General features: G+C 35.4%; 1 protein-coding gene across 2 annotated transcripts; it reads left to right on the forward strand.

Annotated features, from left to right (window-relative positions):
* The first annotated feature begins 269 nt into the window (after positions 1–269).
* Positions 270–22850, forward strand: LOC145680302 (uncharacterized). 2 transcript variants are annotated; one of them, XM_081750665.1, is made up of 4 exons: positions 270–458; positions 5400–5662; positions 9662–10366; positions 16751–22850. In XM_081750665.1, exons 1-4 carry the CDS (start codon positions 354–356, stop codon positions 17124–17126), a joined length of 1449 nt encoding a protein of 482 aa, XP_081606791.1. In that variant the 5' UTR covers positions 270–353; the 3' UTR covers positions 17127–22850. The 2 variants fall into 2 exon arrangements, with proteins under 2 accessions (XP_081606791.1, XP_081606792.1); XM_081750666.1 differs by lacking the exon at positions 270–458 and adding an exon at positions 3844–4255.
* The last annotated feature ends 992 nt before the right edge of the window (positions 22851–23842 follow it).

The raw sequence follows: 23842 nt of genomic DNA on the forward strand, positions 1-23842 counted from the left end.
GCTAACTTTCGGGGGGGAAGGCTTTGCCTCGAAATGTGAACATTCTGCAAGATATTTCATTTACTTTACTATACTAAGTAAGATTTCGTAGGGGGCTTAAGCCCGGAAACCAACCTCCTAAATACGCCACTGACTATGATGATTATTGCAAACTAAATGCATTTTTGTGTTGCCTTACGCAAATCATAACACAGGAGACGTGAATGACAGAATTGACGAAATTACTTCTCATATCCACTTCAATTCACCGTTTGGGTGGATTAGGAAGTACTTACAGTTCTTTTGACGAAGGTTTGGAAAAAAAAATAGTGCAAGGATTAAGGTGACTTCGCATGGGTCATATTTGATATTTGATGATGGAAATTGATAGCCAAGGAATTGTGAGAAGTAGCCGTGGTAGGGAAAAATTTGTCGAGGCTGGGTATATGTATGTACATGAAAAAGTCTATCATGGCAAGGTAAGATACTAATATTTCGGAGGTTTACCTTTCGTTCAGGGATATCTCGGTGCATTCCTATTTTTACAAGAAGCACGAATAGTAACACTTGGTTGATTCTAATGATAGTGTATTTTATGCGTGCGTTTGATTATTTTTAATTTTGTTGAATCGTAAATCGTTAATGCACATATACGATTTTATTTATTCTTGAATTTTTCATATGGAGCCTATGAGAATGCGGAAAACTTGGTGTAGAGCAATCTATTACACCGAAATTACTTCCATGAAAATTTTGTGTAACTTTATTATTATTATTATTATTATTAGTTAAATGATAGGTTTTAACCTTAAATACATCACGTAGTTTTAAGCTGAAATAGTATTTAGTGAATATACCAGTCGAAATTGTACTTCGAAACGTCTACGTACCGTAGCGTTTTCTGCTAACCCAGTTACTCAGAGCTAGTAGGATGGCCAGTTTTCTCCTTTTAATAAATATCTATTTCGAGACACCTTGCATCCAAACAAGTTCCTGTATCCTTTGAAATAATAATCTCAAAACGGATTATGGTGTACTGGAAACGGCGGAGTTCTACTATATGGATCCACACTGCACGCTGGAGATCAAGAGCAGGAATTGATAATTATGAGTGCTTCCCAGTTTTGAGTATCCGTAGTTCTGTAAAATTTACAGAAGAAGAATCGAATGCTATTTCAAATCAGGAATGTATAAGGAAAAATGTATTTATCCTAAGATATAAGAAATGAAAGTATTGTGCTATAAGCTACAATTTTATGGGGGTATACTTATATTCATAAAATATAATATTAGCAGGAAATAAATTGTTACTAAAGGAGGAGTTGCATTAATGGGTGCTCACTCATTTTAGTAGGGCTGGGTATGAAACACAGGCCAACTTGCGCTGGGTAGACTCTGAAAAGCACGAATGCCATCTTACCGGGTCAGGACAAGAGCGGAGCTGAGGGATCTGAGCGATAGTAAGGGAGGGGACGTTCGTAGGGAGCAGGTGCGATAGCGATGGTGTATATGCTTGCATACTACGCGTGACACAACTAATTTACATTCCGAAGAAATTTTCACCAATCTCTTCTTTACTCTGTAGCTTTTCACTACAAAGTTCTTTCTTTTATGTCTTACTGTTTCACAGTAGCAAAGTCCGTCGACCCTACTTCCGTCCGTCCTTCCGTCTTTTAAACTCCCTTGGGGCTAAGCGGTTCGATTCGCGGCGGAAGCTCATTAGTTCGAATTACACGTTAAACTGTAGTTCCACGTCTGATACAGCCTCGTTGCTAAAATTGATGATAAACTAAAAGTGAGTTCAAATTCTTATCACGTCATAACTATCCTGAATTCAAATCACCTCATAATTACCCTTCGTTGAAAAGCGAAGATGTACGGTAATAAAACTGTGACGTCACGGCCGGAGCAGAGACAGCTTTCACCCAAGGTCCTTGTCATTCACCCTTTGTTTTTGTTTGATTTTTGTAGTGAAATGAGTGATTCTTGTTTTCCTGTGTTGAGAACCTTTCCGTATTTGTCGCAATCGTAGTAGAAATACGAAGGGTTTCGATCATGTATTTCCACGGATCCTGAACTGTGGAAGGTTTGGCAAAATTAGTGCTGTAGGAAAGACACGTTTAAAGTTGAACGCGCGTCTGTTTCGATCAGTTTATTCCCCAAGTTTATGAACATGATTTAAAACCTAAGTTTCTAAATATTCCACCCAAGAAAAAGTTGAAACGAAATGCTGTAACATTACTGTTGTATGTGAATCGCGTTCATGTAAATAATGAACGAAATAAGCTTGCAAAAGTTAGAAAAGAAAAAAAAAAAGACATTGGGATTCAGTTAGATGAAAAGACTGTAGTGACCGCAACAAAAATTTACTCTATGTTAATTTTTGTCTGTTCTATAGAGAGTGAGGTATATAAACTTAAGGAAGAGCTTTCCTTGTTGCATGAAGAGAGCGAATACTTGAAGTCTGACATTGGTACGTATAAAGCCAAAATAATGGATTTACAAAGTTAAAAGAACTGGAAAGGAAATACAATTAAAACAATTTCAAGAGTCATTTCTAAATTAGAATGGTGTGGTTGTTTCAATAGAGTGGGAGATGAGCATAAAGTTTTACGTCGGGCCAAGTAAATATGCTGATAAATGCCAAGAAGAAACTGAGATGGAATGAGGAAGATATCATTCCTACATTAACACAATACGCCATCAGTAACAAATTATACAATCATCATCGGTTACAAGTTTGAATTCCCCTATTCAGTGTGTCAACAGTCCGATGTTGGGTGAAAAAATTACCGTTTTCTCCCGTTATTTTTACCCATCTTTGAAGATTTTGACGGAGCAAGGGCGCTACTCAAAGAGTGTGGAGGTATTTTCAGTGCCTATGTTTGATGAAATGAACATTAACTGACGCGTAATGCTACAACCAGGAGGAGGATTTAGTTTTGGGATCACACAGAAATGTCCAGGTGGCAATGATACGAGATTTGACGTATGCGTGGAAACAGCCAATGTATTGTGATTTCGATGAGACTATTAGTAAAAGTTACTCTTTGAAATCATATCAAAAGCAGAAGTCTCAGGATTCAATATTTCCGATTTGGGTGGTGGCAATAGGAGGCTGTAGAATGATTACAAATAAATGCAGATCACTCATATTTGATGAACCCGGGAACTGAAAAGGAAAAATATTTGGGTCTTTGCAGAATTGCCTCATTTGGTGAATTTTTCGAGAAATCATTTGATGGATAGTGGTTTTGAGTTGAGTGGTGCAGTTATCAAAACAAGTCTGCTAGAGATGCTCCTAAAGCTTGATTCTTCAGGATTAAAACATTCTTCAAAACTAGTCTGGTATTATATTATGTCGTAGGAAAATGATAGACAAAGAGTTGCCCCAGTTATGGAATTGTTTACCCATTATACGGCTGCACTTACCACATTTCTAACGCCAGAAAATAAAACAGCATACAGCTCCTTCCATCTTGTCAATGATTTTATTGATATGAATTCTGCTGTTCCCATTGATGCATCAAGGAGCTCAAATGTGGTTTCGGAGTACATTTTGAAAAGGAAATTGGAGTATTAAATCAAATGAAAGAAACGATTCAAGATTTGAGAGTAATTGATAAAAAGCAATCTTTTACCTTTTCAGCGCGGTTTATTTGTTTCTACCAGTAACTTTAAGGGACTTTATGGGGACATAAAGACCATTGGCTTCACGTATATACTCACAAGAAAATTAAATCAAGATGCACTCGAGAATTTATTATCTCAACTCACCAGAATGCTGTAACCATCCTCTCCCAATAGAAGTTAAACACAGCGTGCTCCTTTTAATATTAGGATGCCGTTTATCACATCCTACAAGTGCCCAGTAGAAGCAACTTGAGATATCATGACAAAATCATATTTCCATGATCTTATGGATTCTTCTGGCTCTGGAGACATTGTATCAGAAAATGAAGACATGAAAAAATGTCAGATTTCAGTTTGGATGAAGAAACATATAACAACAATTTTCACACCAATAGAGGAAACGGAAGCATTAAGATATGCGGCTGGATACATTGCAAACACGGCTGGTTGTGCCATTGGGCTCACTAAAAAATGGACTAGTAAAGGAATATCAGCCATATTTATCTTCGTCTCTGAAATTATCACCTGTCACCAATCAGGATTGAAACTAATATTGTAACCAGGAGACAATGAATCAATTGAAAAAAAAAAAAAAAAAAAAACCTTGCCTGGAAATGGAGTACGCCTCATTGATAATTCTCAGGTATGTGCAAGAAACATCTGTTTAAGTTTTGCATGTCTTTCAGTGTGTAAAACAATCCACAGACATACACGAACTCATTCACGCAAATTTCTATCCTATTAAATATCTCAAATTTGAACCATGTGACTTTTCTTTGTATATATCTCGCAACCTAAAATAATTTCCATAGTTCGATATAGCAGATATGCTGGTTTGGCTTACGCCATTTGTACGATTCCAGAAACAATCTTGCCTACATCAGTTTGTTGTCTATGCTTCAATATGGTTTTATGAGGTTATGCCCAGCTGTAGCCAGTATCTCAACATGTTGGAAAATACTGATTTCAAATTAAGTATTCGATCCCAGATTTACAGAGAAAAAGTAGAGGTAAACGCCTCAACATGGTACAAGACGCGTAGGGTTTGATTTCCGAAGGTAGTAGTTACCAGCATTCTTTTAGACATCACACATGTAAATTTGGCTTTTTTCTGTCGGTAGTGGTTAATAGATACACATGGAAAGAGTTTAATGCATATTTCTTAAGTAGAAGGTGTTCTTTAAAGAACGATAAAGTGTGTTCCAAGGTTATTGGAACACTATACATGACTCAATTTCAGCTTTGTATATTATTAGATGTTTATCTTCATTGTTTCTAGTTATATTTTAGTTGAATGTGCTACTGCCTATATTTTTAATTATGATTTATGCCTTTTATCTAACACCTAGGAGGCTCAAGTGGGCAAGTCATGTAGCTAGAATGGGGGAAAGTAGAAACGCTTTCTAAATTTTAACTGGAAACCCAATAGGATAATAATAATAATAATAATAATAATAATAATAATAATAATAATAATAATAATAATAATAATAATAATAAACATTAGGAAGACCTAGGATCTCAGATGGAAAGACAATATTAAGATAGATCCCACAGAAATAGGAATACAAGGTAGGAACTGGGTCCAGTTTGTTAAGGACAGAAGTCAATGTAGAGTTGGTGTGAGTGCGGCACTAAATCTCTGCGTTCCATAGAACATAGAGTGAGTGAATGAGTTAGATAAGTGTCTACTTACCGTGTTTTTAGTGATTGAACATACAATCTCTAATGATTAGCTATTTGTACTACTAAATTTTTACAGTGGCTTTCTTCTTTCATTGTTACAGATTTATTGGCAATGTAGCGAAAAAGACATATGTAATGCCAGAATACACACCATTGATGGGATTGTGGTTAAACACATAAACGACCACACGCATCCTCCCAATGATGCAAAAGTGGAAGCTGCGATGGCGTATTCAGTCATGAAGGAGAAGGCGGAGAAGACTATGGATGACTATGAACATATTATTGACTCCTGTATGAGCGATCTGAGTGAGCCTGCCTTACAGCAACTACCGACTATAGAGAGTATCAAAAGAACACTTCGGTGAGTCTTTCAGATTTGTACTGAAAGGACTGATAAAAATATAATTCCAGGAGTGACTTATTTTATCGAATTCTTATTTTTGTATGTGATATATATTGTATTGTTATACCTCTAAATGCTTGCATATCTTTTATTTTTAACTTAAAATTTTCCGATCTTATAACGTCATTCTTTCAAAAGCTACAATGGCGGAAGATGCAGCAACGGCGTAACTTGTGCTCGTTGGTACTGCTCTATAAAACACTTAACTTCTACAGAGACTTCTTACCTTAAAAAAACGCCTTATTTTTTAAAGAGATTTCCATGACAGGGACACAAGATCGCGTTTTAACAGCCAGCTTGCAATTCCTGGTCATATATTTACTTATTCCTCAATTCATATATAATTTCAACCTGTCGTGATTGGAATGTTTTGCCAACCTCGATACGTGAGTTAAGCTCTCTCTCTCTCTCTCTCTCTCTCTGTGTGTGTGTGTGTCTGTGTTTGTTTTAAGTGAGCGTCTGTTTCTTTGTTGTATTTCTTTTTTTACTTTCTATTTTTTTCTTTTCTATTCTAATATAGTCTTTGAATTTTGTATCATGTTTAGGTGGAAGAAAACGCTTCATATAACCTTAACGTCGACACGTAAAACAAGTCGAAATAAATAAATAGTAATGTTTCCCGTAGTTTTTTTTCCTTAATATTTCGAGTGAGACTCGCTGTCACTCATCTGCAGGAGTGCACAATAGCTTGAGGCCTTTTTCATAACATGATCCTTAATAATCTTTTTCATTAATGTTTTAGAGCTTTTTTTCCCCAATGGATTCTTCTTCATCAAAACGTCCTATCAAAATGCTAACGAAGTATTACGTATAGACATTTTGATGAAGAGAATCAATCAGAATGAAACCCTAAAACAGCAATAGAAAAGGTTACTACTAGATTTAATTATTACACTAATATTAATAGTGCATGCGTATATTTTTATATAGAAAAATCACAACTGTTGGGAAGGAAAGGCGACCATAAGTGCCGATGAAATTTTACAGAACTTAAACAGCCGCTGTTGAGGCACAATAAATAAAATAAATAAATAAATAAAATAAGGATCGTGTTGCGGAGAAACAACGTAAGCCGTTGTACAACCCTGAACATGAATGGCCGAGTGTCTCATTTGAAATATTAAAGAAAAAACTGACGAAGAACATTAGATAAGTAATTTGAGATATTGTTATATTTTCGACACGCTTGATAAGTAATTATTGTATTGTTCTTGAAGCGAAACTAATAAATAATCTCTTTTTTCGTTATAGTAAATAGTTGCAAAGTACATCACCGAAAAAGATACGTGTGAATGGATTGAAATCAGGGCTGTTGGAATTTTCTTCAATCCAAAAATCCCTAGTTTTATATATGCAGGGTGTTTCAAAACAACACCGACAACGTTTGGGAGGTAATTTCTGACAAGAAGATAAGACAAAAGGTATAGACCAACCTGAGTGCAGAAATCCCTCATTTCGGAGGTATAGGTTGCCGAAAAAAAAAAAAAAAAAAAAAACTTTAAAAGTCAATAGTTCCAGCACTATGGGATCTGCCGTAGTCGGGTCAAGATTTCACTTAGAAAATAATATGTGCGCTATCCAAAAATATATGTTTCAGAATCCTGCGGTACTCACACAACAATTTTTATAGAGGTAATTTGGCTACGGGCATAGAATTTGAAGTACTCGCTAACCATCTCTATAAAAATTGTTGCCGAAGTACCGCAGGATTCTCAAACATGGATATTTGGATAGGGCACATGCTAATTCCTAAGTGAAGTCTTGATCCGACTACGGCAGATCCCATAGTATTAGAACTATGGATCTTTAAATTTATTTTTTTTTTTCATGTTTTCGGCAGCCTATAGCTCCGAAATGACGGATTTCTGCACCCAAGTATAGAACAACTTATCTTGGTGTCAGGAATCACCTCCCAAACGTTGTCGGTGTTGTTTTGAAACACCCTGTATATATATATATAACCCACTTCCATAAATGTACTTCAAAACTTTGATTGAAATAATAATCTTAGTGTGTTTATAATTACTTTCTTAATCGTATTTATTAGTACATGCCTAAGTTTCAGAATTAGCTTAAAATATGGATTTAACAAGATATCATTACCAAGACAGAATACCATTTGAAAATGTTTGGGAATCATGGATAACGAATTTTGTTTGCAATCGATCATATTCACGGTAACAGTAATCAACCGTACTCTGTTATATAAAAATAGAAAGGATCTTGTTTGTGATCACATCACGACGAAACGGTTAAACTGTTCGGAATGAATTTTTGGATGTTCCTCGAACTAGGTTTTTTCATGTTATTTTGATTAAAATGCGTATTCTAAGAAGGGAGCGGATGGTTAAAAACTTACGTGAAAAAATGAGTATCTCATGATCCTGTCAAGTTAGGAAGATGAAACTTGGTATATAAACTCCTCATTAAAGGTAAGCGGACTCACGTCGTAGGTTTTTGAGAATTCCCGTTTTAATGGGGAAAGGGGATATTTTCTATAATTTCTTTCTTTACATTGATTGTGATGTTGCCTGGTGTTTGTAATTGCATCTCGGGAAAAACGGTTGAAAAGTTTGCAGTAAAATTTTGAACATAGTTTGTACCTACCTTGAGCTAGGTTTTTATCATATATTGTAGAAATTTACTATTTACTATTGTAGGGTTAAAGCGACATCTAAAAAATTTTTTTTTTTTTTTTCATAATTGTGCTCGCAGATCATCATAGGTCAAATGGGGCTTAAAATATTGAATCGAATTTTTTTGAGGGGCGAAGTGGTCGGGGGAGCTATTAATTTATTTTTATTTTTATTTTATTTTATTTTATTTTATTTTATTTATTTATTTATTTATTTTTTTTTTAGACAAAGCCCTTGTATACACCTATAACGTATATCCAAGTTTGAACAGAATCGATCAAGACATTCTTGAGAAATAAATTAATCCCCCCTTTTCTCATTTTGCGCCATTTCTCATGAACCAATTAGAGTAGAGATTATGACAATTGTCGTCATCTTCAGGGGACGTTCCTTAATAAATCACACTACTTGTAAGAAGTTTCGTCAAAGAAATTCAGTGGGATATTCATACCAGTTCTTCGTGTCAAGTGAAATGGTGTTAACAAAGTAGTATTGCACAATACATAATTTACAGTCGTCTTTAACCTGTCAAGGAAATGTAAAGGTAGTAATTCAAGATAGTAACACAATTTCTACAATGAAGGAATCTAATCAGAATATGGGGGCGCGGTGGCTCAGTGGTAGAGCGTTCACCTCTGGTGCTTGGGGTCCCGGGTTCGATCCCAGCCCCCGCCAAGTGAACTTTGTGGTGGACAAACACCGTGCTCGTGGGTTTTCTCGGGGCTCTCCCGTTTCCTCCCACTTTCTTCATTCCACCATTTCACTCATCTCTCATCATCACCGTCTCCTTTAGCCTAACCGGCATAACCGTGGGACGTAAAACTCACAGATTTCATTTCATTTTCTAATCAGATATGTAATCCTACTATCTGCGTGATTTCTTAAAGAATGCACACTAGAGATGGTGACAGTTGGTCATTGAAACGTATGCGTCGATATATTTTTCTTAAGCTTAATGTCTCACGATTATACGTCCATAAAGGAGACGGGAATGATGAGATGGTGGAATGACGAAAATGAGAAGAAACGAGAAAACCCCGTGAAAACCCACACACCCATCGGGAGCTAGGATCGAATCAGAGACCTCAAAGTGCTAGGTGCCGAATTCTTATATGGGTGCTTTGATGATTTTTTTTTTTTTTTTAATACTCGTAGTTTATTTTCTTTAGTATTTGCGGTAATGTTTTCACTATTTTCTGCTAAGTGCCGTAATTTGTTCTGGATTATTTCATTCTAACTTTCTTTCTCTATATCTATCGATCCATCCATCTATGTATTTATCTTTTTATGGATAATATTTGTTTTATATTTTGCTTTCTAGTTGGATCAGGAAGAGACGCCATGAACCTGAGCTATTGCCGGAAACTTTACAGGAGTTAAAAATCCCAGAGAGGTTCAAAATAACGAAGAATGGAATTCCTTTCTTGCTGCATGACTCAGGCGCAGAGGACGAGGAGAGGTTTTTAGTATTTGGTACAAAAGAGGGACTAGAGATACTTGAAGGATCAGAATGCTGGTATGCCGGTGCTGCGTGTGAAGTTGTGCCGACCTTATTTGATCATTTATACGTAGTTCATATTGTATATACTGTTGATGTAATTCCTATCGTTTTTGCATTACTCCCAAATACAACTAAGAACACTTACGTGAGATTGTTACATTTTCTGACAAGTAAGTGCCCATCTATGTGTGTAACGTCTGTTATTCTTGACTACGAGTCAGATGCAGCGTCTGCATTCCAGGAGGTTTTTAAGTGTGAACTGAAAACTTGTTACTTTCAATTGTCACAGTGTATCTATAGACAACTTGAGGCTAATGGCATACAGGATATGTGTTCCAGTGATCCTGATTTTATTCTCCATTGCCAAATGATTCCTGCGTTATCATTCGTCCCGCCTGCGGAGGTTATATTTGCTTTCGAGGTGCTATCAGATGTATTAGAAGAATGTTTATACCCTGTACTCCAGCATTTTCAGAACAACTATATTGGAAGATATCTAGAAGGCGGCGGACGCGAGGAACCAAGGTTAGTTAAGTATTCAGTGTACTGTTCCGAGGTTTAGTTATTATAACTGACATAGTTATAGAAAATGTTCTTATATTTTAATGTCCATGCCAGTCTATGCCCATGTAATGTCTATGTTTCTGCTCCATACAATACAATACTTCACATGAAGTATTTTATGAGTTTTTCTCAACTTTTTATTCAGGGTCCCACAAAATAGTATTTTCTTCCTCCTCAAGGCTTCTTTCGTCATTCATATTCTTGCTTTTATTTCACGTTCACATTTCATATCGTTACTAATAATACCACATAGGCATCGAAAACTAGTTACCTGTTTTATTTTCTCCCATTCTGCTTCTATATTGGACACCGACTGCTTCGTTCCAGTTGTCATGGCTTTTTTCTTCCTAACATTTATTTTCATCCAATATTCTTCACAGCCCTTCAAGTTTTCTAATCTTATTGATTCTCTTTTCAGATTCCGGAATAAGAGCCATATATCTGCAAACCGTATACACCTAATTATTCTAGCTCCTACAGAAATGCCATCTTCATTACGTATGTAGGATCTTTTGTTACTATCCCTTCTAGATGGATATTAAGTAATATTGGCCAGAGACAGCATCTCTGTCGAACTTCCCTTCGAATTGCACTCTCCTGTGTCATTATCCCCCCCATTCTAACACACACTTGTTGGTTCTTTCCATTCCAATCCAGTCTTCTGTAGAATTTCCAACAATTCCCAATTCACACAGTCAAAAGTCTTTTATAAATAAGTAAATACAACATACATCTCTTTCCCTTTTTCTATAAAACTTTCACCGATCATCTTTAATAATCCAATTACATCTCTTCTGCCCTCACCCCTCCTAAACCTGAACTGTTCCTCCTCTATTTTTTCATTTGTTCTTCCATACAACCTTTTGTTCAGATTTTGAAGCAAAATTTTTGCTGCATGAAATATAAGACTAATAGTTCTATAATCCTTGTTGGTCAGTGGTTATTAAGTTGTGTACTGGCAGTCAGTTCTTCCGGAGTGTTTTTTTCATCAATGCAGAAGTCATCATTATTAACAGTTACGGCTGTCTTGGCATATTGCTGTTGCCCATTTTGCTAACATCACGCACTAGTTATTTCTTATGAATTAAGTGGCTGAGAGTTATCACCAGATTTGTACAAGAATTCAGTCAATGACACTTAAAGAGTGTCCCTTTATCGTCTAGTATGGAGTACCTTCAAGGAGACAAAATTTATTTGATTTTTTTTTTTTTTTTTTTTTTTAAGTATATAGAAAGTTTCATAGCTTTAAGTTTACTCTTCTTCCAAACATAAGGTTGCCAGAATTTAAGGGAAAAAAAGGTAAGAGTCATATTCAGAATTTACATATACAAACACATATGTGGTTTCATATTGTGACCTAGAATAATTTTAATTGGAAACTCGGAAGATTCATTAAAAATAATCCCAACATATGAAATACATAAAGTATATTACAATTTTCAGTGGGAGCTCATGTGGTTCGGATCTTACGTAAGCTATAGGTTCTCGTCTCATATAGCCTGGGCGCTGAAAGCGACGCTAAACTAAAATCCAAACAACCAAGTATATTACAGTAGTCTTTTTTGCCTTGTATTTGTATTTTAATAGAGACTTTAAATCTCTAAAACGTCTCATATCCTTTTTTTATATTGAAAAAAGCTTTGCAGGACATGACGAAATTCACAGTTACGTGGAGTTTTGATTTGATTAGTTCCAGTAGCTTCTGTTCCTGACATCAGTATATTCTGCTTTTATTAGTGCACAGTAGCTTCTCTTCCTAACATTAGTATATTCTGCTTTCATTAGTTCACAGTAAGTTCTATTCCTAACATCAGTATATTCTTCTTTTATTAGTTCACAGTAGCTTTTGTTCCTGACATCAGTATATTCTGCTTTTATTAGTTCACAGTAGCTTTTGTTTCTGACATTAGTATATTCTGCTTTTATTAGCTGATAGTAGCTTGTTCCTAACATTAGTATATTCTGCTTTCATTAGTTCACAGTAGGTTCTATTCCTAACATTAGTATATTCTGCTTTTATTAGTTCAAAGTAGCTTCTGTCCCTAACATTAGTATATTCTTCTATTAGTTCACTGTAGCTTCTGTTCCTGACATCAGTATATTCTTCTTTTATTAGTTCACAGTAGCTTCTGTTCCTGACATCAGTATATTCTTCTTTTATTAGTTCACAATAGCTTCTGTTCCTGACATCAGTATATTCTGCTTTTATTAATTCACAGTAGCTTCTGTTCCTGACATCAGTATATTCTGCTTTTATTAGTTCACAGTACCTTCTGTTCCTGACATCAGTATATTCTTCTTTTATTAGTTCACAGTACCTTCTGTCCATAACATCAGTATATTCTGCTTTTAATAATTCACAGTAGCTTCTGTTTCTGACATCAGTATATTCTGCTTTTATTAGTTCATAGTAGCTTCTGTTCCTGACATCAGTATATTCTGCTTTTATTAGTTCACAGTAGCTTCTGTTTCTGACATTAGTATATTCTGCTTTTATTAGCTGATAGTAGCTTGTTTCTAACATTAGTATTTTCTGTTTTCATTAGTTCACAGTAGCTTCTGTTTTTGACATTAGTATATTCTGTTTTTATTAGCTGATAGTAGCTTGTTCCTAACATTAGTATATTCTGCTTTCATTAGTTCACAGTAGGTTCTATTCCTAACATTAGTATATTCTGCTTTTATTAGGTCAAAGTAGCTTCTGTTCCTGACATTAGTATATTCTGCTTTTATTAGTTCACAGTACCTTCTGTTTCTGACATTACTATATTCTTCTTTTATTAGGTCAAAGTAGCTTCTGTTCCTGACATCAGTATATTCTGCTTTTATTAGTTCACAGTACCTTCTGGTTCTGACATTAGTATATTCTTCTTTTATTAGTTCACAGTAGCTTCTGTTCCTGACATCAGTATATTCTTCTTTTGTTAGTTCACAGTAGCTTCTGTCTCTGACATCAGTAAGTATATTATGCTTTTATTAATTCACAGTAGCTTCTGTTCCTGACATCAGTATATTCTGCTTTTATTAGTTCATAGTAGCTTCTGTTCCTGACATCAGTATATTCTGCTTTTATTAGTTCACAGTAGCTTCTGTTTCTGACATTAGTATATTCTGCTTTTATTAGCTGATAGTAGCTTGTTTCTAACATTAGTATTTTCTGTTTTCATTAGTTCACAGTAGCTTCTGTTTTTGACATTAGTATATTCTGTTTTTATTAGCTGATAGTAGCTTGTTCCTAACATTAGTATATTCTGCTTTCATTAGTTCACAGTAGGTTCTATTCCTAACATTAGCATATTCTGCTTTTATTAGGTCAAAGTAGCTTCTGTTCCTGACATTAGTATATTCTGCTTTTATTAGTTCACAGTACCTTCTGTTTCTGACATTACTATATTCTTCTTTTATTAGGTCAAAGTAGCTTCTGTTCCTGACATCAGTATATTCTGCTTTTATTAGTTCACAGTACCTTCTGGTTCTGACATTAGTATATTCTTCTTTTATTAGTTCACAGTAGCTTCTGTTCCTGACATCAGTATATTCTTCTTTTGTTAGTTCACAGTAGCTTCTGTCTCTGACATCAGTAAGTATATTATGCTTTTATTAATTCACAGTAGCTTCTGTTCCTGACATCAGTATATTCTGCTTTTATTAGTTCACAGTACCTTCTGTCCATAACATCAGTATATTCTGCTTTTAATAGTTCACGGCAGCTTCTGTTTCTGACATCAGTATATTCTGCTTTTATTAGTTCACAGTAGCTTCTGTTTCTGACATTAGTATATTCTGCTTTTATTAGCTGATAGTAGCTTGTTCCTAACATTAGTATATTCTGCTTTCATTAGTTCACAGTAGGTTCTATTCCTAACATTAGTATATTCTGCTTTTATTAGTTCACAGTAGCTTCTGTCCCTAACATTAGTATATTCTTCTATTAGTTCACTGTAGCTTCTGTTCGTGACATCAGTATATTCTGCTTTTATTAGTTCACAGCAGCTTCTATTCCTGACATCAGTATATTCTTCTTTTATTAGTTCACAGTAGCTTCTGTTCCTGACATCAGTATATTCTGCTTTTATTAATTCACAGTAGCTTCAGTTCCTGACATCAGTATATTCTTCTCTAATTAGTTCACAGTAGCTTCTGTTCCTGACATCAGTATATTCTTCTTTTATTAGTTCACAGTACCTTCTGTCCATAACATCAGTATATTCTGCTTTTAATAGTTCACAGTAGCTTCTATTTCTGACATCAGTATATTCTGCTTTTATTAGTTCATAGTAGCTTCTGTTCCTGACATCAGTATATTCTGCTTTTATTAGTTCACAGTAGCTTCTGTTCCTGACATCAGTATATTCTGCTTTTTATTAGTTCACAGTACCTTCTGGTTCTGACATTAGTATATTCTTCTTTTATTAGTTCACAGTAGCTTCTGTTCCTGACATCAGTATATTCTTCTTTTGTTAGTTCACAGTAGCTTCTGTCTCTGACATCAGTAAGTATATTCTGCTTTTATTAATTCACAGTAGCTTCTGTTCCTGATATCAGTATATTCTGCTTTTATTAGTTCACAGTAGCTTCTGTTTTTGACATTAGTATATTCTGTTTTTATTAGCTGATAGTAGCTTGTTCCTAACATTAGTTTATTCTGCTTTCATTAGTTTACAGTAGGTTCTATTCCTAACGTTAGTATATTCTGCTTTTATTAGTTCAAAGTAGCTTCTGTTCCTGACATCAGTATATTCTGCCTTTATTAATTCACAGTACCTTCTGTTTCTGACATTAGTATATTCTTCTTTTATTAGTTCAAAGTAGCTTGTGTTCCTGACATCAGTATATTCTTTTATTAGTTCACAGTAGCTTCTGTCTCTGACATCAGTAAGTATATTCTGCTTTTATTAATTCACAGTAGCTTCAGTTCCTGATATCAGTATATTTTGCTTTTATTAGTTCAAAGTAGCTTCTGTTCCTGACATCAGTATATTCTGCTTTTATTAATTCACAGTAGCTTCTGTTCCTGATATCAGTATATTCTGCTTTTATTAGTTCACAGTAGCTTCTGTCCCTGACATCAGTATATTCTGTTTTTATTAATTCACAGTATCTTCTGTTCCTGACATCAGTATATTCTGCTTTTATTAGTTCACAGTGGCTTCTGTTTCTGACATTAGTATATTCTGCTTTTATTAGCTGGTAGTAGCTTCTTCCTAACATTAGTATATTCTGCTTTCGTTAGTTCACAGTAGGTTTTGTTCCTGATATCAGTATGTTCTGCTTTTATTAGTTCACAATAGCTTCTATTCCTGACATCAGAATATCACAATCTATCGAAACTGCAGTGTAATCTAGTTTATCTGCCAGACAAAGGTTAAGATGCTAGAAAACCAAATTATTCTTAAGCATAAGATTGCAGAGGAGCAAAAAACGCAATTATATTTTTTTTCTGCATACTAAGTTCAATAATTGGCTTGCGTTCTTAAAAGTTTGGGAGAAATTAGTTCCTCAATTTTTTCTTAGTAACATTTTAGGAGTGTTGAAGAGTATCATTTTCTTTATTTATTAAAAAAAAAAAAAAAAAAAAAAAACCAGAAGAAATCGTTTTACATACATATTTACTGTAGTGGATACATTTTACATAATGTTAAGTGTACAAAATTCATAAAGAAAATAGTATCTAATTAACACTTTCAGCCCCATGTGTATCTTTTTGATACACAGTGAGGGTTTACTGATGGATCACGTGTATCAAATGGATACACATTGGCTGACAATGTTCATAGCAGACTGTAGTCTGGTCCCGGGGTGAAATTTACTCAAACAGGGTTGGGGCTGAAAGTGTTAAAGCGTGGGGTAAAGTTCTCGTTTCTGCTGCTAATTTTTTCGATTTTATCCCAAGTGATCAGTTGGTTTTCTGATGCATGAATATCGTATGCCTGCGGTTTTCCGGGTTTTGTTTCATTCCAAAACTTCCTGCCATTATATTTCATTTATGGTTATATGGGCTGGTCGTCAATTCCATGTGATACATGAACGGTAAAATTTCATTACATTTCATGATTTGTGTAAGAAGCTAAGTCATAAAGTATTACATTAGCATTAGTTAATGTACCAAGACCATTGAAATAAGATGCTCTGTTTAACATAGGATCTGCCTCACATGTATCTTGATCGTGAATCAAACTTCGGAATACATTAATCACAACTGTTACCCAGTTTGGTATAGGTATGTATAGCACAATTGAAGTTCGATATAAGTACGTAGAACGTATATATTCATGAATATTTAGTACAATAAGCACATCCGTCACTTTTACAACGTATTATATTAATATTTCTAATTTTGTTCAGGTTCCCAATCAGCACATGGAACCAATATAATTCTGCAACTACGGCAGGAGCTCGTCTAGAGTTGAGCATAGAGGCTTGGCATCGACATTTTCTAGCCCACACTTCTAATCAGCACCTTTGGAAAATTTTGAAAGCTGTTCAGGATGAACAGGAGACCACGGATTTACTAGTGGAAGAGATTTGTACCGGCTACAATCCAGAATCCAAAGGAAAACATAAAGGTGCTGCCAAACGCATTTGCACTTTAGCAAAAAAGTATGATGCGTCTGATGTAATTGGATACCTGCAAAGTATTGCAAACAATCTTACTTTTGCAAAAAATCCTAAAAGAGATAATAGCTCAGTGAATGATTTGATAGGTCACATGGAGATTTAATACGATCGACTACTGGTTGTTAAGATCTGTTATGGGCCAAAGAAGGTAATATACCTTCTTTTTCATTTGTTGAAGGTTGTTTCAATGTGGATGTGGTAACAAAATTATCTCTAAAGTTTTTTTTTTTTTTTTTTTTTTTTAATTCGTCAGATATAGAACATCAGTGGGTCTACTGTTAATTCAACGTGATTTCTTACATCAGCCCCAGGATGTAGCCATAAAAGAGAAAAATAGAGAGCGCCTCAGAAGGACTTTCGTTGTAAAAATATTGGACTTCTGTGTGAGATTAGACAAAATGTTTGATTTTTATCTTCGTTTCCTATATTTTTGGTTATAAGAAAGCTTCTTGCAAACATACGAAAGGAAACTCAAAGATACTGATGTCAGGGCTCTAAACAAAGAATCATTCCTAACTCACATATTAACAACAAGAATTCAACATTTGCGCGTACGCCCAGCGCCCACAGAAGGAGCCGTTAGAGCAGGTAGTTTATCGTGCAGATGCTGAATATCTGGAATGTGGCATTTCAATCTCGTTATAGATTTTGACATAGCTAGGTGGTGATTGTTTCCGGAACCCGTCTGCGGTTGGGCGCCGTCCTACCATATCTCACGTGTGTTCTATAGGGGCTTATATCCGGAGACAGCAGGCCAGGATAGACGACATATAGCGAGTAGAGCACATAGGTTTTCCGGCAGTATGGAATGCGCATTATCGTGTTGAAAGATGAGCTTCTGCGAAGAAGATTAAATGATATGAATATACAACGCGTTAGTCGTACTCCCCTGAAAGAAAAGCAGAGGCGAGCGACATGCACACTCATGTCCAAAATGATTGTCGCATATCTATAACTGTCTTCTTTTAAGAATATAATTCGATAATGATTTTGCAGGGTACTTTTAATACTGATACTACGTGTGTAATCGGGAATTGTATATTTGTGGTAAATTTCATAGGAAAAGAATTATAAACACGAAAATTAGAATGAGTAAAACAAAATGTCGCTAAATGGACAAGAAAGTTTTATTTTCGTTTTATTGTTCTTATTTACTTCTCTTTTGACATGAAATTTTCCACATATATGTCTTTGCCGATTATACATGTACTAACATTATAAGAAATAACGTGCGAATTCGTTATCAAATTATATTCCTACAACATATTTATAGACATGCGACAATAATTTTGGACATGAGTGTACATCTTATTTCCCCTCATAGCAGAATCCAAATGTGGGTCCTGAATATTTCCAATCACTTGTACGTCTGCAGACACATGCACGGTTATTTTTGTGTGAGACAGGAACAATTCTTATCGCTGAATACCAACGTCCTCCGTCGCCTTATTATTGCAGTATATCTTGAGACTACCGAAGACATTCTCGCGATGACCAGGTGTCAAGGGTAACCATGCGAGTAGAACGTAGAGACTTAGACCTGTCTCCAATATATTGTTTAGTGTTCATGTGCCACATAGGGTCCACGGTGGCCCGTGGTAATTTCAGATTTCTCTCGGATGGGGGAGGTTTTTAGTAAGCTGAAGGTGAAAGTACTACTGCCAAAATACGGGTAATGATTGAGCTTGATATGAGAAATGTCATGGGGAAAATCTCGTAGCTCCGGATCGAGCCACCCTCTGAAATCACCACTGACGGTAGCTCTGATCGTTACCGTCGTGTCAGAGCGACCCGAATTATCCTACTAGGTGCGTTGCAAGACTACTGGAGGACACGTATACTCCATCCTCTGCCTCCCATCATGTACACTCATGTCCAAAATTATTGTCGCATGTCTATAAATATGTTGTAGGAATATAATTTGATAACGAATTCGCCCGTTATTTCTTATAATGTTAGTACATGTATAATCGGCAAAGACATGTATATGGAAAATTTCATGTCAAAAGAGTAGTAAATAAGAACAATAAAACTTTCTTGTCCATTTAGCAACATTTTGTTTTACTCATTCTAATTTTCGTATTTATAATTCTTTTCCTATGAAATTTATCTCAAATATACTGAAATTTATCTCAAATATTTGCCGATTATACACATGGTATCAGTATTAAAAGTACCCTGCAAAATCATTATCAAATTATATTCTTACAAGAAGACAGTTATAGATATGCAACAGTCATTTTGGACATGAGTGTACATCACCAAGGAATCACTGGTACGTCAGAACCCATGCAATCGGCAGTTGTGTGCAGCGACCAATCAGCCTTCCGCAGCCCCATTATACGGCAACGTTGGAAGTCATTATTTGGACAAGATGCGTCATCCTTTTATTGTAGTTAAATCTGGTCCACATATAACGAGGGCAGTTCGGTAAGTAACTTCGTTTGCATATTAATAGATGGCGCTAACGTGATTTCTGTATGTAGTCAAAAATTTCCTTTCTATAAGTGATCTGTGGTGTCAAGTCACTCGTTGCTGGACAGTTACATAAACAGACATGTTTTGACTAACAGTGAAAAATGGATAGAGTTAAAATTTCTGGTGTGATTCAGTTTTTTAGTTGTTTTTTTTTTTCTGAAAGGGAAAATAGCGAAGGAAATTCATGAGAGTATTTTACCCATATTGGCGATTCATGTCCTTCCTATGAAAATATTCGACTTTGGCTAAATTAATTTGAACGTGGCAAAACAAGCATTGAAGATGTACCCCTTTCTACGAGCCTTGAAATCACCGTTAAAGTCCACTATCTGATTTTAGGCGACAGACGAGTGAAAGTGCGCGAGTTAGCACAAGCCACAAATATCGAAATTGGACGCGTGCAGCTTATTTTGAATAATGAATTGCACATAAACAAACTTCGCGCAAGATGGGTGCCATGTTTACTCGATCCAGAGCATAGAAAAAGCCGTGTCGCTGAGCAAAATTGGCCGAGCTGCGATTTGAACTGCTTCCGGATCCTGCCTATTCCCCAGATGTAGTTCCTTCGGACTATATCTATTCCCGAAACTCAAAACTTTCTTGACATGACGAAAATTTGAGTCAAATGAAGGGGGTCATACAGGAAGTAAACGAGTATTTTGAAAGCCTCGATGAAATTCATCCCGCGAAATAATCGCGAAGCTGAAAAAACGTCGGGGTAAATGTGGTGAACTTCGAGTGACTGCTAAGAAATAAACTACACTGAAAAAACGCAAATTGTTTTCTTTAATATCAAATCACCCTCGTAAAAGTACGGCCTTCAAACTACAAGCAGCATACTCTCTATAGGCATTACAATCAGCCTGCCTTCTGAGGTGGCCGGTATGCTGTGATGAGTAGAGGTTCGGATCTCACTTCAAATAGTAGTCCCGTCTCATACGGCCTCGGTACTGGAAAGAGACATATAACTCTTAGTAAACCAACCAATTAACCATAAAACTGCAATCAGCTTGCTCTCTACAGGCCCATTCTGTACTGAAAAAAAAAAAAAAAAAAAAAAAATCGGACGCTGCTTACATGTATTTCCATCAGTGTGTATATACAGGTAAAACATGTTTTGAGGAGAGAATTCTTCTGGTTTCGTTTAGGTAATTTTCTACTATTTTATGAATGTTTAGTGCTTACGCACGGTTTTTTTTCCCCGCTTTGATTGAACATGCTGCAGATCAGGACCTAATATTTAAAAAAAAAAAAAAAAAAAAAAAAAAACCATATGAAACTCAGTTTCTCGAATATTGACATGAGAGATCCCACTGGCGGTTCTTTCTTATGTAATGGGTGCAGAGAAAGAAGACCAACAGAAGATACACAGTCCAATAACATGAACTAGAACAAATTAACTCTTCTCTGTTTTGGTAAATCAATTAAAAAGGAAACTGACATTTTAAATGTGAAATTCATAGCAGAACCTTACTGACTAAATTTGGGCAGTGCTAAACTCATTGAAAGAAGTAAAGGAAATTCGACCCCTCCTTGGCTTACATTCCTGTTCAAATCTCCATGCATTTGATATACAACGAAGTTGATACTACTTATTTTGTCAATAATAAAGTATATTTGACTACTGTTCAAGTAACTAAGAAGGCAGGAAAGATACATGACATGCAAGCAAGAAATCGTAATTTGGGGTATTGACTATAATATTCCTATGCATCCACACAACTAATAAGTGACCGAATTGCCCTGAAAATCAGGTGTTGTTGCAATTTGGTTGTTAAAGTTCGGTGTGATGCGTTCGTTATTGTTATATAGTACGAAACGATAACAACCACAAGTAGGTAAAATTGTTGCATGTCTGTCAGAGCCACAAATAACGGCCAGATTTCATTTGTAATCGTATACAATTCTATGAAATGCTCGGCACTACACATTAAGGTTAGGATAGACGTTGTGCATCTACGTTGTCTGTGCTATTGCTGATGATATGAGAACATAACTAAGCATTTTTTTAAATTGAAAATTTCGATAAATGTCAGTGAAACATACATACCACCATAAATAATTACCTTTCACGGTTTCTACTTTTGGCGAGCACGAATTCTCTGCCTTTTTTAAGTCATGATTTACAAATTTTCAGGTCTTTGTATTATTGTGAAAAAGCAACTATATTTTTCCCGACAAGGGGTTCTACATCATCTACTGTGCATGCATATATATAGAAGAGGTTTCCAAAACAAGCTAATTTAGTTTATACATTATCCTCTATCAAATAGCCGGGTTAAGGCAAAAACAGAAACTCAGCAGACCAACAATTCTCAGGTATTCTGAAAGATCCGCACTTAAAATATCCTGACGTTTTCAGGCCTTTCGTGAAATTCAGTAATCTTTTCAGGTCGATGGCATTCCTGCAATTGCACTTGGCGTTTTTTATGCTAAAGACGATAATCTATCTGTTCCTATTTAATTGTTTCAAGCAATATATTGTATATTACGACGAAAAACATGTTAAACATCTCGTCTTTAATACGTTGATTACTGACACGTATAAGGACAGCAAGTATTTTAGTATTTGTTTATATTAAGATGAATATCGGAAACCAACTTGAGCAGATTGATTTAGAGACTGGGGTAAATTATATTATTATGTAAAACTCCGGAAAAGGTGACCCACCGGTGGTACGTGGCAACAAACGTAAAAGTCGAGTGACCCATCAGTGGGTCACGCGACAGTCAACATATTAAAGTCAATTGCTCAAGTAAATTGTATAGTTTTGCCGTTTACGGCATAGCACAAAAATTTGTAGCACATTGTTTTACCTACTAACAAACCAGTGAGAAAGGAAAAGTGAAAGTCATCACTTGTATGTTTGTCTATCTTTATAGTAAGTATGGTAAGTTATACTGAAACTTGTAAATTACTATGGCTTTCTTGAAACTATTTATTTATGTAAATAGTGACGGTTCATACTCACCTGTGTAACCAATACGCTCTAAAAAATAAAAAGTGCAGAAATTTACTACCATCATCATGTAATTTTGTAAAAGTTAAGTTTTTACAATGCACAGGGAGTGCTGTAGCATGTAATAACCAGCCATCACTATAACGTAACCACAATAAACACTTTTAAAAACCGATATGATTGTAGACATTGACATTTCGTCTTCTTTTCGTTTTTCCCTGTATCTTTGTCATTAGATGAGTTAAAGATCTGTTGTGATAATGTTTTTCATGTATATTGTTTTTAAGAAAATACTGTAAATATATTGCGGTTTATAAATGGGAAATATATAAATGGTCTAAAGTATTATTTACATGCTAAGATACTCTTAATAATAAAAAAGTAATATTGAAAAATGTTGTTTTATTGAAGCTAAATTCGATATACAGGATAAAAATGCATTTTTGTTCGTCTTTTCCGTGTAAAATTCCTTCTTAAAAATCTGATTTTGGTGCAACTTTTTCGGAGCATGAAATTGCTACACTTTGTTATCTTCTTGCGTTTAAAACGAATTATTATTATCATACTAATTCTATCATTATTGACAGGTCACTTGCAGCAAACTGAGAAATTTCCATGTACCAAGGTCTTCAAGTAATATCTTCGTCTTCATGTATTGTAGCATCACTCTGATTTTGGAAATAATATTCCAATTTGTAATTTATTTATGAAGCATTTAGTTAGTCAGGGCAACGAACTTGAAACAGGAAAAGTTAGAAAGAATACACAAAAGCAAAGGTAATAAACTTCGCACAAATGTTGTAACGCGGAATTAATAAGAAAACACTGACGTTGTAATTTCTTGTATGAATGCAAGGAATGCATCGTTGAGTTCATGAACTGTCAAAATTTCATCTTACGCACACATATTGAGCAAGCCGAATATCATATTGTAAAGCTTTGTCCCATATAGTATAGGTAGAGCGTTAATAAAAAGTGTGTCCGGAATCGATTCCCACATCGGCTTTTATTATAAAAATTTCACTATAGAAGTATTTTTACAAATAATCTCTCTAGTATACAAGGTTAGTTAAAGGTAGTTTTTGACCGTAAGGTCGCAGACAGGATCTCTACAGAGCAGGCTAAGCAAAGAGGAGTTAGGGACCCAAGCAGAGGAGGGTTAAGCGGCCAACAGAGCCCCGTAGCAGGCTAAGTGGCTGTGGTTAGGATTCCCAGATAGAGCCCCGTAGCAGGCTAAGCCAGGAGATAGGATAGGCGTAGTCCCGTAGCAGACTAGAGGCCTGGGGTTAGGTTACTCCTAATGTTCCGTGGCAAACAGTAGGAGGGTCACCAGAAAACTGGTGTCGAGTTGCCTTCGTCCATCCAATTTATAGGGTCTTTT

The sequence above is a fragment of the Thermobia domestica genome, chromosome 3 (assembly GCF_964235325.1).
Source record: "Thermobia domestica chromosome 3, izTheDome1.hap1.1, whole genome shotgun sequence".
Classification (NCBI taxonomy): domain Eukaryota; kingdom Metazoa; phylum Arthropoda; class Insecta; order Zygentoma; family Lepismatidae; genus Thermobia; species Thermobia domestica.

Bases quoted from the DNA above. Each gene is read 5' to 3' on its own strand.
- LOC145680302 (XM_081750665.1), top strand. From the start codon at position 354: ATGATGGAAATTGATAGCCAAGGAATTGTGAGAAGTAGCCGTGGTAGG. The intron at 459-5,399 runs GTAAGATACTAA...TCATTGTTACAG, and splicing joins AAAAAGTCTATCATGGCAAG to ATTTATTGGCAATGTAGCGA. The intron at 10,367-16,750 runs GTTAGTTAAGTA...AATTTTGTTCAG, and splicing joins GGCGGACGCGAGGAACCAAG to GTTCCCAATCAGCACATGGA.